The 21,811-nt window shown below is 40.6% G+C and overlaps 2 protein-coding genes across 5 annotated transcripts in view; both read right to left on the bottom strand.

Moving 5' to 3' along the window:
* The window catches only part of slc45a2 (solute carrier family 45 member 2), a 27,158-nt gene extending 18,231 nt beyond the window's left edge, over window positions 1–8,927 (bottom strand). Inside the window, exons 1-3 of one of the 3 annotated variants that reach the window (XM_079364895.1) lie at window positions 8,226–8,927; window positions 2,572–2,693; window positions 2,352–2,475 (exon numbers count right to left, since the gene is read on the bottom strand). The gene's annotated coding sequence lies outside the window, so the exon portion shown is untranslated. The remainder of the gene's footprint in view (window positions 1–2,351; window positions 2,476–2,571; window positions 2,694–8,225) is intronic. The other 2 variants (XM_079364897.1, XM_079364896.1) reach the window with 2 other exon arrangements.
* Window positions 5,346–21,811, bottom strand: amacr (alpha-methylacyl-CoA racemase). Of its 2 annotated transcripts, XM_079364901.1 has the most exons (7): window positions 21,553–21,811; window positions 21,267–21,365; window positions 19,373–19,629; window positions 18,556–18,699; window positions 15,233–15,393; window positions 8,943–9,129; window positions 5,346–6,888 (listed from the first exon to the last, which is right to left on the bottom strand). In XM_079364901.1, exons 3-7 carry the CDS (start codon window positions 19,617–19,619, stop codon window positions 6,479–6,481), a joined length of 1,149 nt encoding a protein of 382 aa, XP_079221027.1. In that variant the 5' UTR covers window positions 19,620–19,629; window positions 21,267–21,365; window positions 21,553–21,811; the 3' UTR covers window positions 5,346–6,478. The 2 variants fall into 2 exon arrangements, with proteins under 2 accessions (XP_079221027.1, XP_079221026.1); XM_079364900.1 differs by lacking the exon at window positions 21,267–21,365 and having other exon boundaries at window positions 21,553–21,804.

The following is a 21,811-nucleotide window of genomic DNA, read 5'->3' as shown; positions in this document are numbered from 1 at the left end:
AATAATTCTGATCTGACGATGTTGCTTAATAAGGACTAACAAAGTGCGGGAGGGATTGCTACCTAATGTCACGCCACCTAGTTGACATATTTCACCCTGGATCTGTCTAGACAACCCACAGAGAACGTAGCACATTTTTTGTTCTATTCTGTCATAATAGGTTCAATATAATAGAAAGGAGCCAAGGTCCTCTAACACATCAGCTCACACTGCAGCAGCTGCTCTTTGAAAGAATTGAAGGTTAACGCCACAGCAGTGCTGCGGCACGTCAAAAGCCAAAATAACACCTTAACATTACAAACAAACAAAGAAGAAATCATTTATCCTTTTGATTATTTTTTACGCTGCCTGTCACCATTTTCCTGCTACTTTAAATAAGCAGTCCTTCAACCGCACTGACAGTCCTACAGTCCTCTAAAAACACATTTATCAGTTTCTTCCACACTTGAGTGTTAGTGATCAACTGCAGTTGTTCATTTTCCAAAGCTTCAGTCCCAAGGCTTTAAAGCTGACCTCAATATTAAAAGGTCATACACAAATTCAATTGAAATGATTAATTATGGCCTGTTTTCATCTATTTGACTGACAGTGACAATTTCATTCAATTCAGGCTCATTTGGGAAATCAGAGGCTCATATTATTTTTGAGGATCCTGATACAGGAGCTGGAATTCCAGATATAACAAGATTTTTGCATTCAATTTAAACCTTCATAGAGCACGACTTGTCTTACAGAGCATGAAAGTAGAACTCTGGAAGGGCTTATTAAAGACATATTCTAATTTTACTCCACATTCACACAGCTAAGGTAAAATGATCAGGAGGTCAGGAAATACTCATTCTGCTTCCATATCCAAAGGACAAATAACAATCTCCTCAGATATTGCTCTCCCCTTGCAGCAGCAAGTGATTGAGCTCACCTGTTCCAACTTAACAATAAAGGCAAAGATAAAGAGTATATTGAGTTGGAGCGAGGCAGTCAGTGCAAGCAGCCCATTCAGGTGTAAATCTGAGCTGCTAGAGTGTGAAAAGCAGTTATACTCAATTCAATTACATTTTATTTGTACAGCACATTCGTAAACCCAATGTGCTTTACAGAAGACAAAGATAAACACACAATGTGTGTTTGCAAAATGCGTTTTGAATTAATGATTTTTTTGATTGTTTTTGTTTCTTAGTTTGTAAATAAGTCTTTTTTGAATTTGCTAGTACGGACTACCTTCTTTTTTTTCTCCGTGGATTGTATTCTACTTGTTACTCTCCTCAGTCTTAGACATGGAAATGCCAGACCATCCTACTGCTTTTGACCCAGACTGAAATGGTCCAACAACTACTGGAACCATTGCAATAAAATTAGAGATACAGTATGTCATTAGAAGATGAACATTTAGTAGCCTTTAAGATTTGGGAAAATCAAACAGGATTGATAAGAGTTGAAAGTTTGTTATTATGTCTATGGACCAATTGATCGTTGTCTGGTAACATAGAGCCTGTGGAGGTGATGGTCAGTGGAGTAATGGTTGTTCACAGTCTGACTATAGCAGCTTAAGAAGTGAGAACAGAATGTTAAAAACACATTGGCTCAATTGTTAACGATATCGGATCCAGGATTGTATTATAGCAGATTGCTTTCTACCTCTTTTTCTCTCTTCTTGAACAGTTTTTCCTGCCAGCTAAAACTCTAGTGAACAATATTAAATGCAAAAAGCTCATCTCAGGTAGTTGAAGATGAGAGGTTTTATTAGTGACATCTATACTGGCCTCTCCATGGCAGTCTTGACAGAGACAATTTTTTAACCGGTCTCGGTTATGTGGTCCTCATCAGGGTTCAACAGTTCGAACAGCACTGACGTGGCAAACTGACTCCAGTTCATTTTAACCAACTCAAACACATTAGGTGACAATGCCCTGAGTCTGTTTATTCTTTCCAACAAGCTGCAGTTTTTTTGTTGCCGATTTTTTAAGGTAAGTTGTAAAATTTCCAGTCTACGTGCTTCTTTCAGGTAAAAGAAAAACTTGAACCCTGAATTGAATGAAAATGAGTTCTTATTAAGTGTGATATTTTGCCCAATAAACATTCACTTTCATGCTGAAAGTAAGATGACAAGTTCAAAGCAATTCTGAGCAATGTGCCGAGTATGAGGCTACTGTTCTTATCTTAAATGTGGCAGGAGTAATGTAAAAAGAGAAAATCTGCTCATGTTGTGCTCATGCAAACTATGTGTTGCTTTCTTCTTTCTTCGTTTTATAAATTGAAAAAGAAACTACTTGTCAATAAGTGAACAATATGGGTACAACCAACACAACTGCAAGTTTGGATACAAAAAATCTCTGAAGTCTTGTTAGCTTAGCCTTTTGAAAGGCAATTAGTGTGTGTCCATAAGTGTCCTCAGTGACCTCCAGTATTTTAACCACTACCTGTAATGAAGGGAGCCAATTACTGGAGAGGAAATGTCACCAAAATCCATCCAGTCGTCTTGAAAGATGAAAATAAGGAAAAATGAAAAGGAATTTAAAAAATGAACCAGCGAGCACAGATTAAACAATGTTTAAGATTAAGGTAAAGACTTACCATACTTCTAAAGTACTTGTCCTGAAGCACACATTCTTTGGAGTACCATGAAGTACTAAGGGCTCTTTAGTGGTCGGCAACAGCAGCAGCTTGAGCTAATCAAGTGATGATTCATGTGATCCCTTTGGAGGGAAACTGATCAGATGGAGAAAGGTGGGCGCAGAGAGGAAGCAAGAAGGAAAAGGTCACTTTCTGTTTCCTGAATGTTGGTCAGAAAATATTCAACAGCATGATTCATCACCTCTTTCCCTGCTTGAAAATGACACACACACACACACACACACACACACACACACACACACACACACACACACACACACACACACACACACACACACACACACACACACACACACACACACACACACACACACACACACACACACACACACACACACACACACACACACTGAATTAAATCAATCAATGACTTTACTATATCATCAGTCATAAAGGAAACATGCTATGTGGAATTGTTAGTTTCTTTGACAACAGTGCGGCAGCCAGTATGTCCTCCTCTTAAGGTTTAATTCTGGTCCTGAATGGTCTTTATTTGTTTTGACCAGAGAGGGTAGGTGGTTTTAAGGCAGCCTCAAAGGACTGTTTTGGAAGCCGCTCAGTTTTCCTGATATGACACCCATTATCACAGCAAACCAACAGGTGTTGCAGCGATAAAAGCGGGTAAGAAAGGTGGTTCAGATATAAATGATTCTGTCCGACCAAAAAACATCTCTTCATTTTTCTAATGAGCTCTACAGCCAGAAATGTGGTGAAACAAGGATAAATATTGGAGATGCTTTTGAATAAATAAAGAGAGGTTAGAACGCAAAAAGGTTTTAAGACTGATAAAAGGCTGGCTAAACACTGAAGCTTCTGTGCCACTACATGGTCATTTGCGTGCCTTTAGGAAGGGAGGGGGGGGATCCCCCTAATGTTTGAATTTGTCTCCAGTAAAGTAAAGACTGACTGATTAATAGACTGAAAGCAGCAATTAAAATCAAATGGGAAAATAGTCTGTTGTGACAAACAAGCAGGTTTTAATAAAACATGTGCTGCTACACTCAAGCTTCAAGGTTTTAAATATGTTTCATGTTTCTCTGTGTATTAACAATGAAAATCAAAGAGACCATACATGCTCTACTCTATCCTGTCTACACAGACAGCATAATAAAGTGCATGTTTAAAGACCATACTATAAGCTAAGTCTGTTTTTGACCTCCAGCGGTGAGTATGATGTTTAAAGTCATACCACAGAGATTCCTCACATACTTCAAGTTGTTACACTACAGCCTGGCGTGTAGTAGTGGTAGTACATTCATAAACAGGTTAAAGCTGGCTGACTGATCAGAGCTGACAACTCGGTTAACATAAAAAGGAGGGTAAATCTGTAGTCAAAGAACGATTATGTAAGGTTCAGCAGCCAGCAGTGAACAGCTTCAGCAGGTGATTTTCACATAAATGATACAAAATAGTCATCGTAAACGTCATTGTGTTTTTGTTAAACCGCTTTACTTATTAACATTAGTTTGGCATACATGTACAAAAAAACCTGCAAAGAATAATTTTAAAAAATTAGGCTAAGATTTACATTTGGGCTTAGAGATATAGGAGAGTGGATAGAGTCAGAAGACAGGGAGAGAGCAGGTAATGTGAGAACAGAGCCACAGGTCGAATTTAGATTTACACCGTCTACGTGGAGGACCATGGCCTCCATACAAGGGGCACAAACATCTTATGTTAAAGTCCGACTGCACAAATAGACAATGATTACATTGTGTTTTTGTTTTTTTTGCCAATATTGCCCAGTACATTTGTCGTTTTTGTTTCTTTTCAGCTCATCCTGCAACATCTCATTAATGAAGCGATTCTTTATCAAAATGTAAAGAAAAAAAGGCTTTTTTCACAGCGTGCAGTTAAGCACTTTTTTAGACACTCATCAACTCGTGAGTCCAGTCATCGAAAATAACTTTATTTTTTCTAATTTCTCGCTTTGGTAGCATTATCAACAGGCATTATTATTTATTTTATTTCAAACCAAAAGCCCTAACAGGAGCTTTAAAGAGCAGTTTAACAAATGCATGCTGTCTTGTTAGCTGATGAGATCAAACAGTGAGCCTGGCTCTGCAGGAAGATTACAACTTTATCTCTATCCACAGAAACCTCCATATTAAAAACATTTACAGTTTGTGTTCTTGCTTGTTTGATTTGTATGTAAACAGAGTTTATAATTGGAGACATTGGTCCTGGTCAGAGATAGTTCCAATACATTTCATTCCCTTTGCAACTGCTGAATATTTTCCTTTTGATTATATTTTTTAGCATAAATATGAATACAAAAAACTTGTTCATCCATAGAATCATTGATCCAGGTCTTCACAACCTCTCCTTAACGACCCCGCCAATTCTTTAATACAACCAGGTGGGGTTTATTTTTACTTTTCTTTTAAACTAAAAACTAAGTAGCAACAAAGTAGCTTTCTTTTTTTAAAGAAAGAAAATGCACATTAGAGATGACGAGGCATGTGTGCAAAGAATGACTTAATGCCGACCATATACAGTTTAAAAGAAATTGTCTCATTGACATATTCACAGTGGTATAAACCTATTAAGTCTCTGTATCCTCTTTTCTACAATCCTCAGGCTTATTGTTCAGCTGTAAAGTCAATATGCTCTTTGTTTGAAGTGGTGTCAGTGTCATGCTGCTGCCTGTTCCTGGAACTCTCTCCTTCACATCATGTGTTCAGTGTGTTTATCTTAATGCACTTAACGCATACTTGCATTTTGTCGAATTCTTTTAATCCATTATTTATACAGTTTGGTTTACAGTTCTTTAAAATTATTTAGTATTTCAACAATAAACAGCAGCTCTGAAACCCCTTTAAAAGAATCTTTACTGAGTAATCACTAGAATCAAATAAATCCATTAAATATAGAGTTCATAAACAGGCATATGAATTATACACAAGGTTCATTATTTTACTTAATAATAAGGACTGTACATTCATTTCTACATCTTAGATATCTCAGGGATCTTCCACTCAGTTATTGACACCATTGCTCAAATAGCTTGCTGCTTTGAAAAAGGCTCCAATGGAAAGTAAATGCAGTTACATATAACCTTTATCTTTTCTGAAAAAAAACATTGTAATGGGATTTTTTTTTTATGCACTTCTCTTAGGGAAACTTTTTCCCCCACACTGTATGCAATCAAAGTCGTGAGCATCCAGTCCGTAGCCATGGTGACCAGTGGCCTCCCCTTCATTATTCTCGTCTCTGACTTGTTATGTTTGCGCTTTGGATCTTTTTTTTCCCCAACTGCCTTCACTGCAAGTTTAAGTCAAACTCTTTTAATCTCAATACCTAACCCTAAAGGGCTGCATCACATGGCTTTGGGTGATACTGATTATCAATCTGTGCCCACAAATGTCTTTTGACCTACTCTATAAGCAGGTTAAAAATGTAGCTCTACATAGGACTTAATGCTTTTAGGAGCCACAGGCCTTCTAACGCTTTTTCTGTTCTTGAGAGTTACACACTCAAAGCGCAAAAAAGATCCACAAAAGAAAAAGATCGACATATTACTGACTGACATAACTACAAGTGTGCAGATGACGGCCTCTTACTGTGACCAAGAGTCTCCAACACTTGAGGGAGCTGTAAACTCGAGGTCCATTGTGTTGCTCAGGCATGAGAAAATCAATACATGCTTGGCAAGATTGGTGAGTATTTTCGCTCTCACGTGTTATTTTCTGAGCCTCTCAGAAATTTTGAGTCATCAACATTTTCAAAAGACATTTAAATGCAGATTCGAGGATTGCTGTCAATCTTGTTTAGTTTTTTTTTAACTGTATTAAATCACTTCTATTTGTCAATGGGACAAGTAATGATCCCTTCCAAGCTTTTGGCTTTACAGCTTCGATTTGACAGCATTACACTCCACAACCCCCGCTGCTCGCATCTGGTCTATCTCAGCGGATGTGAAGCCATATTCCTCCAGGACCTCCACTGTGTGTTCTCCAATAACAGGATCAGGGGCGAGGCACGGCTCAGCAGGAGTCCGAGAGAGAAGCGGAGCGGGCCGGGGGCTTTCAGCACCGCTGGAGTCTTTGATGAAAGAAGCTCTGTCCTTGTTATGTGGGTGTGAGCTCACTTGGTCGAAAGACAACACAGGTGTAACGCAGGCATCGGTACCGTCGAAAACCTCAGACCACTCCGCCTGGGACTTGGAAGCGAAACGCTCCGTGAAGATTCGTCTCAGCTGCGGCCAATCACTGAAGCTCATCTGAGAAGGCAGCGCTCCAGCATCGAGCTCCAAGCCTTGAAGACAAAATTCATCAAACTCAGTGGACTCACGTCCCAAGAGCAGAATGATGTCATAAAGAAATCCTGTCAGGGTAATAGTCAACAGTCTTTTTGCGATTTCAAGTCACCCAGGAGCTCACTTTAAATTTCATGATGGCTCTCCCCAAGCTGTTTGCATCCGATTGGTTGGATAGTTGCAGATAGTTCCTGTGTACAGAATTTCCTTTTACATGTATTCAACACCATCAGGAACTCATTAAGAGAGACGTTACAGCTGATGATGATGAGCAACATGAACTGAAGACCTCCTGCAATCCACAGATATATCTACTGCGTGGGATTCACAAGAGACAAAGCACATGCAGTTTTGTAGCTGATTGCAATTAGCCTTGTTAAATTAAGGATGACTGCAATCATCCTTGTGACAAGGACAGTGAAATTAAATCAACAGGTGATACTGTGCCTTCAGTTATTGCTGCCGTGACCTCTGAAACCTCTGGCAGTGGTACCATCTGTTTATGAGCTTGAGGGAACACTGACACTGAAGACATCTTTTGTTATCCGTCTTTCAAATGTAGGCTCTGGGTATTTATAATCTATGTTGAAGTAGTTGATGTATTCGTGTCAGAATGGTTAGTGTCACCAGCAAAACCAACAGGACTGTACATTTGATAAATAAATGAAGCAAGAGATGGTTTGGTGAGAACGTGTGGCTAAAGTTGACTTTCACAGCTTTACATAGAGATCTGTAGCGAACCTGTACGTGTAGGATCAGTTTTTATAAATGCACAGATGTTTCGTTATGCATTACAAGTATTTTAGGGAGCGCCTGATGATGGATCTTATTTAACGGATGTGTTGGGTGCAAAATGTGTTTTTGTCGTTTCATCTCTCTTACCACGAGCAAACAGAAAACTGTGATTGCGTACGTGTGTGTTATTCTGACACAGAACACTGGTTGCCAAACTCCAGTGCCGCCATTTATCATCAGCGCAATGAGAGTGGAAGAACATTCCCACACAAAGTGAGTCATTGACTTGTACTCATACTTAATAATCTGTATTAATACATGCACCGAATCTTGTGTGATGGAGTAGTGAATCTATAAGCAGGACGCGTGACGAGTGTCACATCATTTATGAAGCAATCTCAACATCAATCAGTGTTTGTGCGTTCAAATGTTAAATAAAAAGTCTGTAGGTCAAAAAAACGTTTTCATTCTTTGAAGAGTAAACCAAAGAACTCCAGAGATTCACCAAACTCATCATTTCACAGACTGTACAGGGTGAGCTGCATGTGTGAATCTGTCACCAGTATGTTCTTCTCAACTTGTTTGTTGACACTTTACATACCTTCAAAAACATGTAGCACTTATATCAAGGCAAAACTTTCCCTGTTGTGTCAGACTTTCTCTTCCCCTGCGTCCTGAGCTCTTCCAACACACCTGATTCAAATGATTGTCTCATCATCAAGCTCTGCAGAAGCTCTGATGACGATCCTGATCAATTGAATCAGGTGTGTTGGAAGAGGGAGACATCTAAAACATGCAGGATAGTGGCCCTCGAGGACCAGGATTGGACACCCCTGGCTTAGCGGTTAGCTTGCACCCTATAAACAGAGCCTACAGTCCTTCAAGCAGGCGGCCAGGGTTTAAGTGCGACCTGCGGATCCTTCTCGCCTCATTGTCAAATGCATAAACCGAAACATGACTGCAAAAAAAAAAAAATTGTTAAAAAGTTACTTAAATCTTAAAAGTCGCTCATTCCTTCTATTTTTTCAATATAACTTTGTTGCACACAAATGTAGAGAGAGGGTACGTTTTAGGACCTGACTGCGAGTCAAAGCGTTAGGGTTAGGATTTTTGACTGAGGAAAGCTGCTCTCTAACTCCATGTGTCATTCTATGACCTTTTTATTGGTGTTGGGAGGAGAGGGTGTCTCATTTCACACGTCACCCATGCTGTGAATTAATCCCCCCCTCTGGTTAGCAATCTACACGTGACACACATGACCACTGCCCTGGACGTTCATTTTATCAAGAAAAAAAATCTGTGATTGCACATGACTCACCCTGAAGTAGCTGGAGGTAGAACTGCGGCTCCAAGGCACCAACAGCCATGTACTTTCCGTCTGAAGTCTGGTACGTGTCGTAGAATGGCGCCCCGCCGTCCAACATGTTTTGTCCTCTTGAACGGTCCCATAAGCCGACACTACGAGACTTCCACACAAATGAACCCACATATGCTGCTCCTTCGACCTGAGCGAGGGGAGAACAAGAGAAGTCTGAAGCATACGCAATCTATATAATAAACACAGCAAGAAAATGATTACAGTTGTCCATAAAAAGAATCACTTATCCTGCTTCTGTTCTTTAAGTCATAGATTTTTTTCTCACCGTTTTTCATTCATTTATGCATGGGACAAAAATCAAATACATGTTACATGATAATGATACATTTAGCAAACCACCTCCAGAGAAAACCCCAAGAAGAAGGTGTACAGAGTACAAAGTGTGCTGGGCTGCTGTATGGAAGGAAAGTTAAATGTAGTCTTTACTGGGTGAATAAAAGGCTTTTAATAAAACATGGCACATAATGTTCTCCTGCTGACAGTACAAAGCCTTCCTTCTATGTACCTTTTATGTGTTCAAGTCTCAGATACACTTGCACTAAGTTTGTCTTTACTAAACCTGAAGCCAAACGTACACCTTTGGGTCTAAAAGAGGTAACACAATTGACTTTGTGCAATGGACCATTGAAAACCACACAGCCGCTCTTTGTCTCATCAGCGACACATTACATCAGCTGTGTAAGCGCGTCAGCTCCTTCAGTCTTTGTTGTCTTGAGGCCAACTCAAGACACATGCAAGAAAAATCATCCAGTTTGAGGAGCTCGTCTTCATCTGCCTGGTGAGGTCTTTAAAGGAAAAGAAGGCATTTTTGCTTTGAATAGAAGAACAAGATCAGTGACACGAACTCAGTCCGTCTTTTGTATTAATTTAAAGGAACACATTATGAAACTTTTACACAATTTATTAAACTTTTACAGTGTTTTGAACATTTATTGGATGACCACAACCTAGAAAAAAAACTTTTGCACAGGTCTGCCATTATTATTCTCGCTACAGAGGAGTGATGCCTACGGGGGAAATTGCATATAAAGAGATACACACACCAAAACAGAGTGTTCTGAGAGAGCTGGTTTCTACAGGGTGTTGGGTCCAGCCAGGATGACAAAGTTCAGGCTGTGTCCCTTTGGAGAACCATGACAAAAGACTCTTTATCCCAGCAGACCTTGCAGGTACTCCCAGAATGCTTTGCCACACCTAACACATAGGTGTGAAGTTTGGGAGGGATAGAACCGGTCATGTCCCCCTTGTTCACTCTCTTTCATATGTCGTCTGGTGACGTCCGAGGATATCCCTCTGCTTCCTTTTTCACAGCATGCTTCTCTTTGTTCAAAAGTTTTGGCGCGCAGCTAACCCAAGGCCTTGAAGCATACCGACATCCTGAATTCCGAGCTTAGATCATCCATTTGAACGCATCTCTAAGAAGAGCGTCTTATTTCTCCCGTATTAAAATGGTATTGAGAGAGATCGTAAGGATTACGTCTCGTTCCGTCCTGTAAAGAAAGGACATCCACGGAGATCACCTCGCTCGACGGAGGACACCATGGCCCTGCTCAACCCCTTGAACGCGCCACCATCACCAAACAACTGCAGGGAGACGCTAGAGACCGCCCCAGCGAAGGACCCTTTTGCTGCTTCTTTCATCAACCGTGGTCAAAACGGTTACAAGTGAGGCTTAGCTAGGTCTGGGCAGTTAGATATAGAGAGTGTGTTTAATAACTGAGTTATTTTTGTGAAACTGTGATAATATTTTCTTGGTGTTTGACCACTGCGTCTTGGGTTTTACCAGAGTAAAACCTCTTTTGTTTTCTTTATTTGGGCTGCTGCGTCCCGTGTGTTTCTCTGTGAACTCTCGCGTCATAACCGGGTAATAGACTCATTATCAGAAAGACTAGTGTGAACGCCGTCTGATACAAATCCGGCCACTGGCTTCTGGTAGTGGAGTTAACTATGCTCTGAGTTGTGCGTGGGTTCCAGGGTGAGATTGAGCTTTCGAGGTGCGCTCTCTTCTCTCTCTCTCTCTCCCCACCTTTTACGCACTCACACACGCACCTTTCGGCAGACGCACACACATAAATATCTGTGGCTTTCCAGACGCTGCAGAAACATAGATCAGGTAGAGACAGAGTTTGACTCCGTCTCTAGACAATAGACCAGGTTAGGAGACCTGTGTTCTGTGTCCGCCATCACGTGATCAAGCTGCCATTTTGATATATATATATATATATATATATATATACCGTAAATTCCGGACTATAAGCCGCTACTTTTTTCTCACACTTCGAGCACTGCGGCTCCTACTCCGGTGCGGCTAATGCATGGATTTTTTATGGGGGACAATGAGCTTCTGCCGCAAAAACATTTGACTTCGTCACGTCGGATCTTAATATCAGTCATTTTGCGCTTCATGCACGCACCCTCATGATGGAAAACACACGGAGAAATACATATGATGCAGCTTTCAAGTTAAAGGCGATCGAGCTGGCTGTCAAAGAAGCTAACAGAGCTGCTGCACGTTAAGATGACACTGACAGCGACAACAGAGACTGAGGAAGTGAGTAATGAAGTCATTCTGAGGCAGTGAATGGATGGACTTTTTCTTGTGAAATATATTACGGTCATCTTTTTCATCAGCCGTGTTACAGACACCGTCGGCTAGGCTTCGTATTGTAACGGTTCATGTTGTAAAGTCGGTAGTTGATAATGTGTTCATAATTCCGATTATGTGGAGAGTCAGTGAATGCACCAGCGCGAACGTGTTGAGTGGCTGTATGAGAGAACGCTGGGGGAGAGAGTTGGATTGTTACGGCAAGTGATGTGTTGCTCTCTGCTGTAAACGGCGTGGTCACGGCCGACAGTGATCGGGTTATTAAAAGTTATTATTTGAACGCTCTCGTCGTCCTTTAACGTCCGTACGGACGCTACAGTATTTGCGGATGTTACCGGTAGCCTACGTCTGTGTAAATAGCTCTTGTTATAGCGTGGACACCTGCGGCTTATAATCAAGTGCGGCTTATATATGTACAAATACATTTATTTACTTATTTTTAGCCGGTGCGGCTTATATCCAGGTGCGCTCAATAGTACGGAATTTACGGTATATATATATCTCAGAAACACACACACACACACACACGCTTGTTTGTTTATGTTTGTTACCTGTAGTTTAGCTTATAATAGTTGTTTGTTTGATTGAGTTTCATTGATTAACTTGATGTTTCTTTGTTAAATAAATTCTGTTATAATTTAAAGAACAGTTGTTTGTGATTACTGTGTATTTGCATTGTGACTCAGGCTGGGTGAAAGGGCTTTGTGTTCGGATTTCACACCTTCAATTAAATACAGATTATTAATTAGTTAATGATAGTGGTATTTAATTAATCAATTTGAGACTGATAGTTGTAATATTTTGGTTGTTCCCTGTTTACAGGGTGGTGCTCCGAGGTTCTATTAAACTCAGTTTAATAACAATTATTTATTTATTTTAATAATTAAATAAACTTAATTATTAAATTTATTTTGACAACTAAATTTTACATCATAAAACCCAACCTAATCGTTGGTCAGGTATTCGCTCCTGAAAACCCCAACATAATGGTGCCGCCATGTGAGGTCCCTACATAATGGTGCCGCCGTGGGAGGTCCCTACAAGAGCTACAAACCTCCTTTGGTGCTTTATTCCTGTTATATTTTGACCAAAGCACAGCACACGTTTCATTTCAACCACAGGAGACTGGTTGAAAAGATGGAGAGGGGGGATAATACATCCTCTTTAAAACTTGAGTGCTTCACTCAATGATACAAAAAAAACAGTTTTTTTATGCCAACTAAAGCGTTTACTCAAAAATATCTTTACTGGCTTAGATCAAATCAACAAAAAAATCAGAAGAGAAACCGAATGTAATAAGGCAAAAATAAAAAAAGGATCAAAAGGCTGACAGGACGGGGTGCAAAGCAGCTTTTATCCTTACTACCTCCCTTGGACTCTCTTTGTGATAGATGAAGGGTGATAAATAAAAGTGTACATATTGGCATTGACTGTCTGATTTTAAAACATATCTGCTCTAATTCAATACCTGAATGTGCAACATGTTCCTCCTAATTATAAAATCCAAAAGGACTTTAAATGACCGTTAAATTGGCACCAGTTGTTTTGAAGTGAGCTGCCTTGAGCGGTCATCTAACTGCATCAAATGGTGTGAAAGCACGGCAAATACACCCAAGCCTTCATTTAATAGGAACATGCGTACGAAAGTAGCTGAGTGAGAAAGCATTGAACGGCAACGGTAAATCTTTTTTCTCATTTATTGGGATAAATTCAGACTATTTGATGTGTTTTATCGCTAATGTAGTGATAATGATGAAATAAGGATCGATGGCTCAGCAATTTCAGCTCATTTTTGTAGATTTGTAAACAGTTTGAGATTATTCTCAGTAGCCACCTGTTAAATGTTTCTCTGATAGTAACTCCATATTTTGCAAATTGAGTTTTTTAGCTTTTAAACCCTCCGCTCCGTTTACCACCCACGACACCCTCGAAGGGTCTCTTTCAAGCCAGCCACGACACCCTCTCCCTCCCCACTCTACCAGCTCGTCCTGGAGGAAGCAACCAACAAATGTAAGTTCTGTTTATCACCTAGCCCTCAAGTGAACTTGATCTTTTTTCGTGTAGCCAGCTGGTTGGTTTTAAATGTGCTCTTCTTTACATGAAGATTTATTTTCAGTTCATTCAGTGTTTCTGCAAACTGGATATTCCAGCCTGAGGATTTTATTTTTATTTATTTTTTTTAGGAGTCAAACACTTGGATGTGCTTTTTAAAATAAACGTTCAAACCTTGCTCAGGGCTGTCCAACTGATCACCTACTATAGGTTGACTCAGATTCAAAGTTTACTGCCGTGTGGTGCATCATCTGGAAACATACCGTGTTGTAATTCAGAGTGCCATGCAGTGTGAAGTTTGAGAAGGGAGAGAAATTAGTTCTGCTACGATAACTTCCCTTAGCTGTTAAATCTTTGCTTCGAGTCTTTGCAACCTGGTTTGCATGCCATTTTTAAGCAGCGTCTATGGCAGAAGTATCTATGGAAATATGTGACGCTTACTAAGGTTCAGTGCTTAACCCCCTACTGTGTTCATCATATACATACTCCCACTTGCCTCGCTGAAATAAAAACATGGAACTTATCCATCCATGTGCACACACATCAACACAAGGAGTGAGCCTCACGTTTTGAAAAGTTCCACTCAATATCCTGCCTTCAGCACAGCATGAGCAGCAGGCAGCTGTATATTTACGCCCAGGTATCGTCTATATGTGCCACTGCCTCTTTTTCAGAACAGGTTGTTTCTGAATCTAAAGATTTAAATGCAAATAAGCTGCATTCGACTACGCCACTCTCTGAAAGGTGCTGCAGCTCTCGATTTTTTTTCGCACCATTCAACCGTTGTTTACTCTGGAAAGATGGACACAGAGGGCAGAACAAACATTGCCTGTGGGATTTATGCTACGTTCCATTTACTTCGGAGCTGGGAATGACGTCAGACCCGAGTTGAGCATGTTCCAGTTGCAGGTTGGAAAAGCCAAATGGACACCTCCATGAATAATACCAGACGATAACAACACACTATGTGATAGTTTGTGCACAAAAACAACATGATAACATGTCCACAGAGAGAACTTGCACAATGCTATCAGTGTGATTGATTTAATAACAAACAAAATAAGAAGAGGAGCGAGCAGCTAATAAACATCACAGTTACCGCCATGTTGGATTCTAACTTGGGCTACTCAGAGTTACTTCAACTTTCCGACTTCAGGGGGCGTTCCAGTTGACACTTCCGACTGGGAACTTGGAATTTCCCATTTCCCAGTTTAACTTGAACGCAGCAATATCTCCCTTTGTGATGTCAGAAAATACATAAATAAATCTCCCAATGGCCTGTTTGAGGACACATTTTCTAAAAAGTGGAGCAGGCAAAAGACTGAGGAGGCCCTTGTCTTATAATTGGGGAGTTTTTAGACGGACTAATATGTGACCTTTAATAGTGTCTGGTTGCAGCTGACATGTTTGTGTCATTTTCTGGAGCTTGTATTTCTGTTGAAACTTGGCAAGTTTATGAAGTTTTCTTCTACATATTCTTGTTCTTTTCATCCTTCAAAATTAAACAGCTCATAAATCCTAGTTTGTTCTCCCGCTAATACCTGATCCCTAAAGTCTCTAAAAATACACTCACCATGCTGGCATCAATGATCTGTCCTTTCCCTGACTTTGTCCTCTCCAGCAGAGCCAGAACGATCCCCATAGCACAGGTGAGACCTCCACCTGCAAAGTCTGCAACCAGGTTCAGTGGAGCGCACGGCTTCTCTTCACTGCGACCCAGCCGGGATAAAAGGCCTGTGACAAGAGAGCAGGGGTCAATGATCATATCCAGTGTAATGAAGGCGTCATGATGATGGAGACACAGAAACTGTGTCGTGTAGGCGTGTGGTGATGTCTTCAAAAATATATAAATAAAAGGACCCCTGGAGACAGGAATGATTACAAATGTATACTTTTCAGCTCACATAGCACGCGTCTCTCAATACATCTTAAAGGGAGAGTGCAGTTCTTTTTATTTGGGAAGTATGAGGTACTGATCAATAGTGAGAGCACTTCATTAAAGAAGTTAAACAAGGTTTCTACATTCAAGCTATGCATCACTACAGACGGGTCAAAGGAGTCATGTGCCCAGGGAGGGAGGATCTATTGGATGAACATGGGGCCTTTTCCTTACTCATCGGATGAATACAAAAGACTGAGGCTATTCATTATGTATGTGGATACGATACGATACACTTTATTGTCCCCTTAGGGAAATGTGTCTTGGACTCAAAGTGCTACCAAACATTCAGCTGCTTCCTCGGGAAAAGACAAAAAACAAAAAACAAAAAAACAGGCAGAAAGCAGCAGCACGCGAGTCCAAGTCACAAGCAGGGTAGCGCCTCCGAGTGTGTGTACATGATGTGTGTACATGATGTGTGGTCTATGTGGACTTCCTAGGTTGTTGTGAATGCTACATGTTGTCTCCCTCGTTGTTGATGTTCCCTGTTTGTCTTGTGTGGCTAGAGTGGACTGTAACTGTCAGACAGTGGTTGTCTGAAGGAGAAAGGAAACGTTAAAGTTAGATAAATCAGGAGGTTGTGGGGAAAGTACGTCTAAAAACTCAAGTTTAAATGTATGATGGAAAATATTCATCAAAAATAGCAACATTTGTCAGAGCAGGTATCGTCAGAAATCCTTCTACTTTCTGTCATGTAAGAGACAGAAATGTAACTTTTTCATCTTCTCTCTGTCGTTTCTCGTTTATGCATTAAATACTCTGGGACGTGTGCCATGCTTGAGCGTTGAGCTGCACGGTACAGATTGCCTCGTGTGAGTGCACCTTAAGTGCCCATCACTGTAGCACACTTTGTACAATGATGATTTGTCCTTCTCTTTTTCAATTCATTTCAAATTCCATCTGTTTGATGTTGCCAACGTTACAAAGATATTAAATCCACAGAACGTCATTCCTGTCCGTCGCTGCGCCTCCTAATATTTCCTTTTTGTGTTTCAGACATGACCACGAGAGTTGGCATCCAGAGGTATATAAACATTTTGACAACCTCGATAATAACGAGCCTTGTGTTTTGGCTCATGCTGAATCCCATCCTGTTGTGTTTGGGTCCGAGCCTGAGCGGTAGTTCCTGTGTAGAGCCAACATTACAGTGGAGCTGTTATTGTTGTTGCTGGAAGGTTTTGAAGTCCTCAAAAAGGCTTTTTGGTGCACAGTGAGCGCTTTAACACACAGAGTGACTTACAAGCACATAAACAACAATTCCAGTGGGTCTGTAAGTGGAGTAAAGCTTTCAGGGCACATGTCCAAGGACGCAATGAAAGCTTGAAAACACAGCGTCACGCAGTGTTGTGTTTGTTGTTGTTCTTTTTTTAATTCATGAATTCTGAATGGCAATAAGGAGAGATCCTGACTGGCATTAGAATTTCATACACCTCCTATGCAAACTATAATGTATCGTTAGGCTTTCTGTATCGCCCCCCAGTGACCGGAGAAGGATGTTACAGAGACATATCAGACATGTTGTGTCATCACCTCACTGATTTTTCATTCTTTGAGCGCTAAAGAAGCCACACTGGAGTTAAAGTTGATGATAAATGGACTTGAGCTTGCAGAGCGCTTTTCTAGTCGTCTGGCATTTTTACAGCGCAGATCATGCCTTCACACTCGTACACTGATGGCTGCAACGTGAAGTGACCATCACGATTAAATAATCCCACCCATGCACCCATTTCTACGCTGCAGACGAAGCAGCAGGGATCGCTTGGGGTTAAGCATCTTGTCAAAAGACACATCGGACATTTGGCTGCAGGAGCTGGGGAATCAAACCCCTGACCGTCCAACTGACTCGACCACTGAGTCACAGCTGGCCCAAAAGCCTCCACAACAAGTCAATTTAATGAAATTCTTTATAGTCATACGCGTTTTTATTTCTTCAAAAAGGTGCATCTAAGGTGGTGTTAAAATAATTCATGAATGTTAAATGTACCACTATGTCCAGCAGCGTGTTTGTTGGGAGTGAAAGGCATCAAATCCGCAGTAACACAGCGTCTGTTAGCGTTGGCATTCCTCGCTGTGAAAAGAATTATCCGGATGAAGTGGAAAGTACGAAAGTGTCATTGTTTGTTTTGGTTTTTTTTTTAAATTGGCTGAAGGATTTCTTGGAGCTTGGAGTGATGGAGCGTGCAGCCTCACTTTCTTTATAATGATGACCTTGATACTCATCAAGGAATATATAAATAAAAGGAATATAATTAAGCTTAAATATGCAATAAATTAGTGTTTAATGAGGAAGGAAACCATGTAAGAAAGAGTGGGGATGATTTCCTGTGCAATTTACTGATCTGTAATCTCTGGCTCAATGTCTCTGTGTTGTGCACTTGTGATGTAGTGTTTTGTCTTGTTCGGTCTTTGTCTTCAATTAAAAAACAAGAACAAGTGTTCCCTTATTCACCGGTTTGTCATGTTACGTCAGGTTTTTTAAAGTCTTTTTTAAGGGCACCAATAAAGATCTCTTGCCCCTGAGAGAGTTCCCCTGGATGTGATTGATGGAGAATCGTATCTTAAGGAGATGTTGGTAAAAAAAACAACACAAAAACACGTAAGTGTGCAGTTATAGATACATGTGCAGCTTTTAAACTGTATTTTTTTGTTGGTCTATGTGTCTGAGAGTTTTATGAATTTTTGACTTTTTTGGAGAGAGTTTCAATTTCTTTTCAAGAGGTGTAACGGTTACATTACTGCCCTCTAGTGGTCTAAAGCCGCCTCCCTGCTTCTATTTCTTCTTAACGCCAAAAACGTGTATTTGTGTTCCACGAAAACACAAGAGAGCAGTGTGTTAGCCAAGAGGCATGCACGCTTTCAAAAAACATTACATTGGGAAGAATTATTGTACTGCCTATTTCAGGCCCTAAAAAAACTGGGCCATGCATGTTTTTATTAGTGATTGTATGTGTTATTACCTGACATGGCGAGGTAGTTGATGTCATGTCCAGCGGCGTTGGCATAAGATCCACTCTGGCCGTACCCCGTCAGCCGAGCGTAGATCAGACGGGGATTCTCCTTTAAGAGCTCGTGTGGACCGAGGCCCAGCTTCTCCATCACACCTGAAGACAGTCCATTATATAATGATAAGTAGTTTCCAATTACTTTCCTCCAGATCACTTGATTAATATATAAGTAAGCAAAGCTCAAGTGACTATTTAAAAATAAAAAATAAAAATTCAGAAAATTCATCATTATAAATATTTGAGGCCCAAAGAGGCCAAAGTCTCAGTAACTAAAAGGGAAACGAATTCTGTTTCAGTCTGGATGGAAAAAAAAAATGCTCAGAAGCAGAACTTTCTTTAATGATTTACCTTGTGCCCTTTTGATTGGTAAATCAGAACGTCATTGAGCTGCTTTGTCCGCTCTGACTTTGAGCAGAGACAGGGGCTCCTGCACGCTCACAGAGCCCCGTCTCTTCCTCTCGTCAGTATTTTCTTTAATAGCCTTTGACTTGAACATTGTGAGCATTGATTATGCATTCACTGGTAGATGTGAATCCACCAGTCAAAGTGGCAGGTAGGAGTAAAAGTCCCTTTTAAACCCTGGTCTAGTCAGTCAGCATGTCACACACAGGGGAAATGTTTCTGTATTCAAAGAGTACTTTTACTTTGAAACTTCCGTGTCAGCTTCCTGATTTTACTTCTCTTGCTTTTACAATAATCAGGGTTAAAGTGAAGGACTTGTCCTCCCTAATTGATTACTTATTAATCACAGTAGTGTCTGTAGTCTGACCTTTACGGTAGGGCTCCAGCACCACATCAGACTGGACACAGAGTTTCCTGAGCACAGCGACGCCCTCTGAGGACTTCAGGTTGAGGGCCACCGATTGTTTCCCGCGTCCTTGTGTGTCCAAAGACATGCCGACCTTTGTCCGGTCCACACGGATCACCTTAGCTCCAAAGTCTGCCAGGATCATACCACAGAACGGTGCCGGAGCTAAACCGGCCAGCTCGATCACTCTCACTCCAGCCAGAGCCATGATGAAAGGACTGCGAGGGAGAAGATTACAAAGACGTCTCAGCACTCACCGCAGCAGACCTCACATACAGTTGTTTTTCCTTTTCAAGTTCAGCGTGACAGCGATTATTTTCCTGATAGCCTATCACCACTTTAACATGTCGGAAAACAATGGGAATGCCTATCACACTAACCAGAGCCAAAGGTGACGCGTTCAATCTTCTAAATTAGCGGTGTGTTTGACCAACAGTCCAAGTCACAGAAGAGTAAAAAGTCGTTAAACTGATGTTTTTCTATACAAAAAGGTTGATCCCAAAGCATCATGGGAAGTGTTGCTTCACAGATATACATTATTTTCAAACCTCAACTCTGTTTGGTAATGTCCACTGTCCACAGAGCTGCAATATTTTCAGTGCAGAAGAAAAAAACGCCAATTTGACGTTCTGTGATTCCAGCCTCTATACATGAGTAGAGAACTGTTAATCATGGTTAACTGAATGTTGAACCAGACAGTTGAAGTCATCAACTTGAGTTGTGTAAATATGTGTTGGGCTTTGACAAAAAGAAAGAAAAGAAAATTTAAAAAAACAACAACATTTCAGTCCCTCTGAACGTTCATCAAGTGTATATGGACACTTACTGGTTGAAACAACTGAACTGTAAACAACAACCCACAGATGATTAATGACGTCATGAATTGAATATTTACATTGCATCTCAGCTCTGTTATTATGAGTGTTTATAAACTTATGCTTGTGTTTTGAAGCCTGTACACCCTGACACCAAAGTATCCGAATATTATGTTTGTGATGCAGAACTATTTCGGAAAACAAAATAAAAACGTCAATGTTTAGTTAACTGTTTATGTAATTATTTGTGGCAGTGGTTTATTTTGTGTTGTTTCTTAACACCTGACAAAGAAGATGATTTACTTTATTGATCCCTGAAGGGAAATTAGGTGTCGTGCCCAAGGACACACCAGACATGTTGCCTGCAGGAGCTGGGGATCAAACCCTCAACCTTCCAATTTAGAGACAACAACTCTACCCACTGAGCCACAGCCACACCTGTAGTCTCTTCTCAGCTAGTTTTACTGTAATGCTCAAACAAATGATTGTATACTTAAACAATACACAGTCCTAGTAGACACTAAAACAGCGTCTACTGTTTTATCATAATTGCACATGTGAAGGTGCACACACGTCTGGCCTTTACTATAGAGTGCATAGGTGTAGTGCTTGCAGCAGTATTACAATACAGACTTTGGACTCTTTAAAGCAGGCTACAAATTATCTGCTTTTATCAAAGTCCAAAAGTGACACTGCGAGAAGTTCTGCCAACCAATTTAAAGAAAAAAAACCAACAAAAAAACCCAAATGTTTTGATCAAGTTTGTTCTAGTGAGGTTGCATACGTCATTTGGTAAGGCTATGAGGACATGAGGTCAGATAATAAGTAGGCTATAACATGTATAACAATGATTTCTGGGTGAAAGAATGAGTGAAGGAGAGTCTAATTTACTGTTGCTGGCTTGATTTATGAAACATGTCATGTGCATTGCTCTTAAGAGCGTCTACTCTAAAGAGAGAGTCTGCAGAAGCTGCCACCTCTGTTAAAAATACATTTCCAAGAGTTATTTAATGCACAGGTTCACCTGGCATCAAACTTACCGTCGTGTGTAAGTCGAGGACTGGAGGACACTTCGCTTATGGTTTGTATTCGTGCAGTGTGTTTAGTTAGGACGTGGTGTACGTCAGGTGGTGGCTATGCTGGCATTAAGACAGTAAAATGTGCTAATAATGAGCACTAGCTTCTGCAGAAAAATAAAAACTATTTTCAGTTGTTGAGGCTAACTCTTATTGTGTCCCTGTCGGGACAGTCTATGGTCGGGACACGTGCAATCTCACGAAACAACAAACTGAAACAATGCACCTAAAAACTGCTTTAAGTGCTTACCTGTATCTTTGTTTAGTCTACAAACAGGATCAGGATAAACAGGTAAACCAGCAGACTCAACAGTCAAGCATAATGTCATTCACAGAGTACACTCCGCCTAGATGGGCCGCTTGCGGTATACTCTGGTTAGGAAATGAAACGAACTATCTAAACAGCATGCTTCCTGGTGATTGGAGCGCGGCGCCGTGAAGGTTTCTGGGAGATTGAGTTTTGTTAAAAGCTTTACTTTTTCTTATATTTTCTCCACAAAGTAAACGCA

The sequence above is a fragment of the Symphodus melops genome (assembly GCF_947650265.1).
Source record: "Symphodus melops genome assembly, chromosome: 16".
NCBI lineage: Eukaryota > Metazoa > Chordata > Actinopteri > Labriformes > Labridae > Symphodus > Symphodus melops.
Note: the sequence above shows the minus strand (reverse complement) of the source record. Positions and strands in the feature narration are given on the sequence as shown.

Coding starts and splice junctions, on each gene's coding strand:
- amacr (XM_079364901.1), bottom strand. CDS start 19,619: ATGGCTCTGGCTGGAGTGAGAGTGATCGAGCTGGCCGGTTTAGCTCCG. Junction 15,394..18,555: donor CAACTACCTCGCCATGTCAG/GTAATAACACAT, acceptor CTCTTGTCACAG/GCCTTTTATCCCGGCTGGGT. Junction 9,130..15,232: donor AGATCATTGATGCCAGCATG/GTGAGTGTATTT, acceptor CCCCTCGCTCAG/GTCGAAGGAGCAGCATATGT.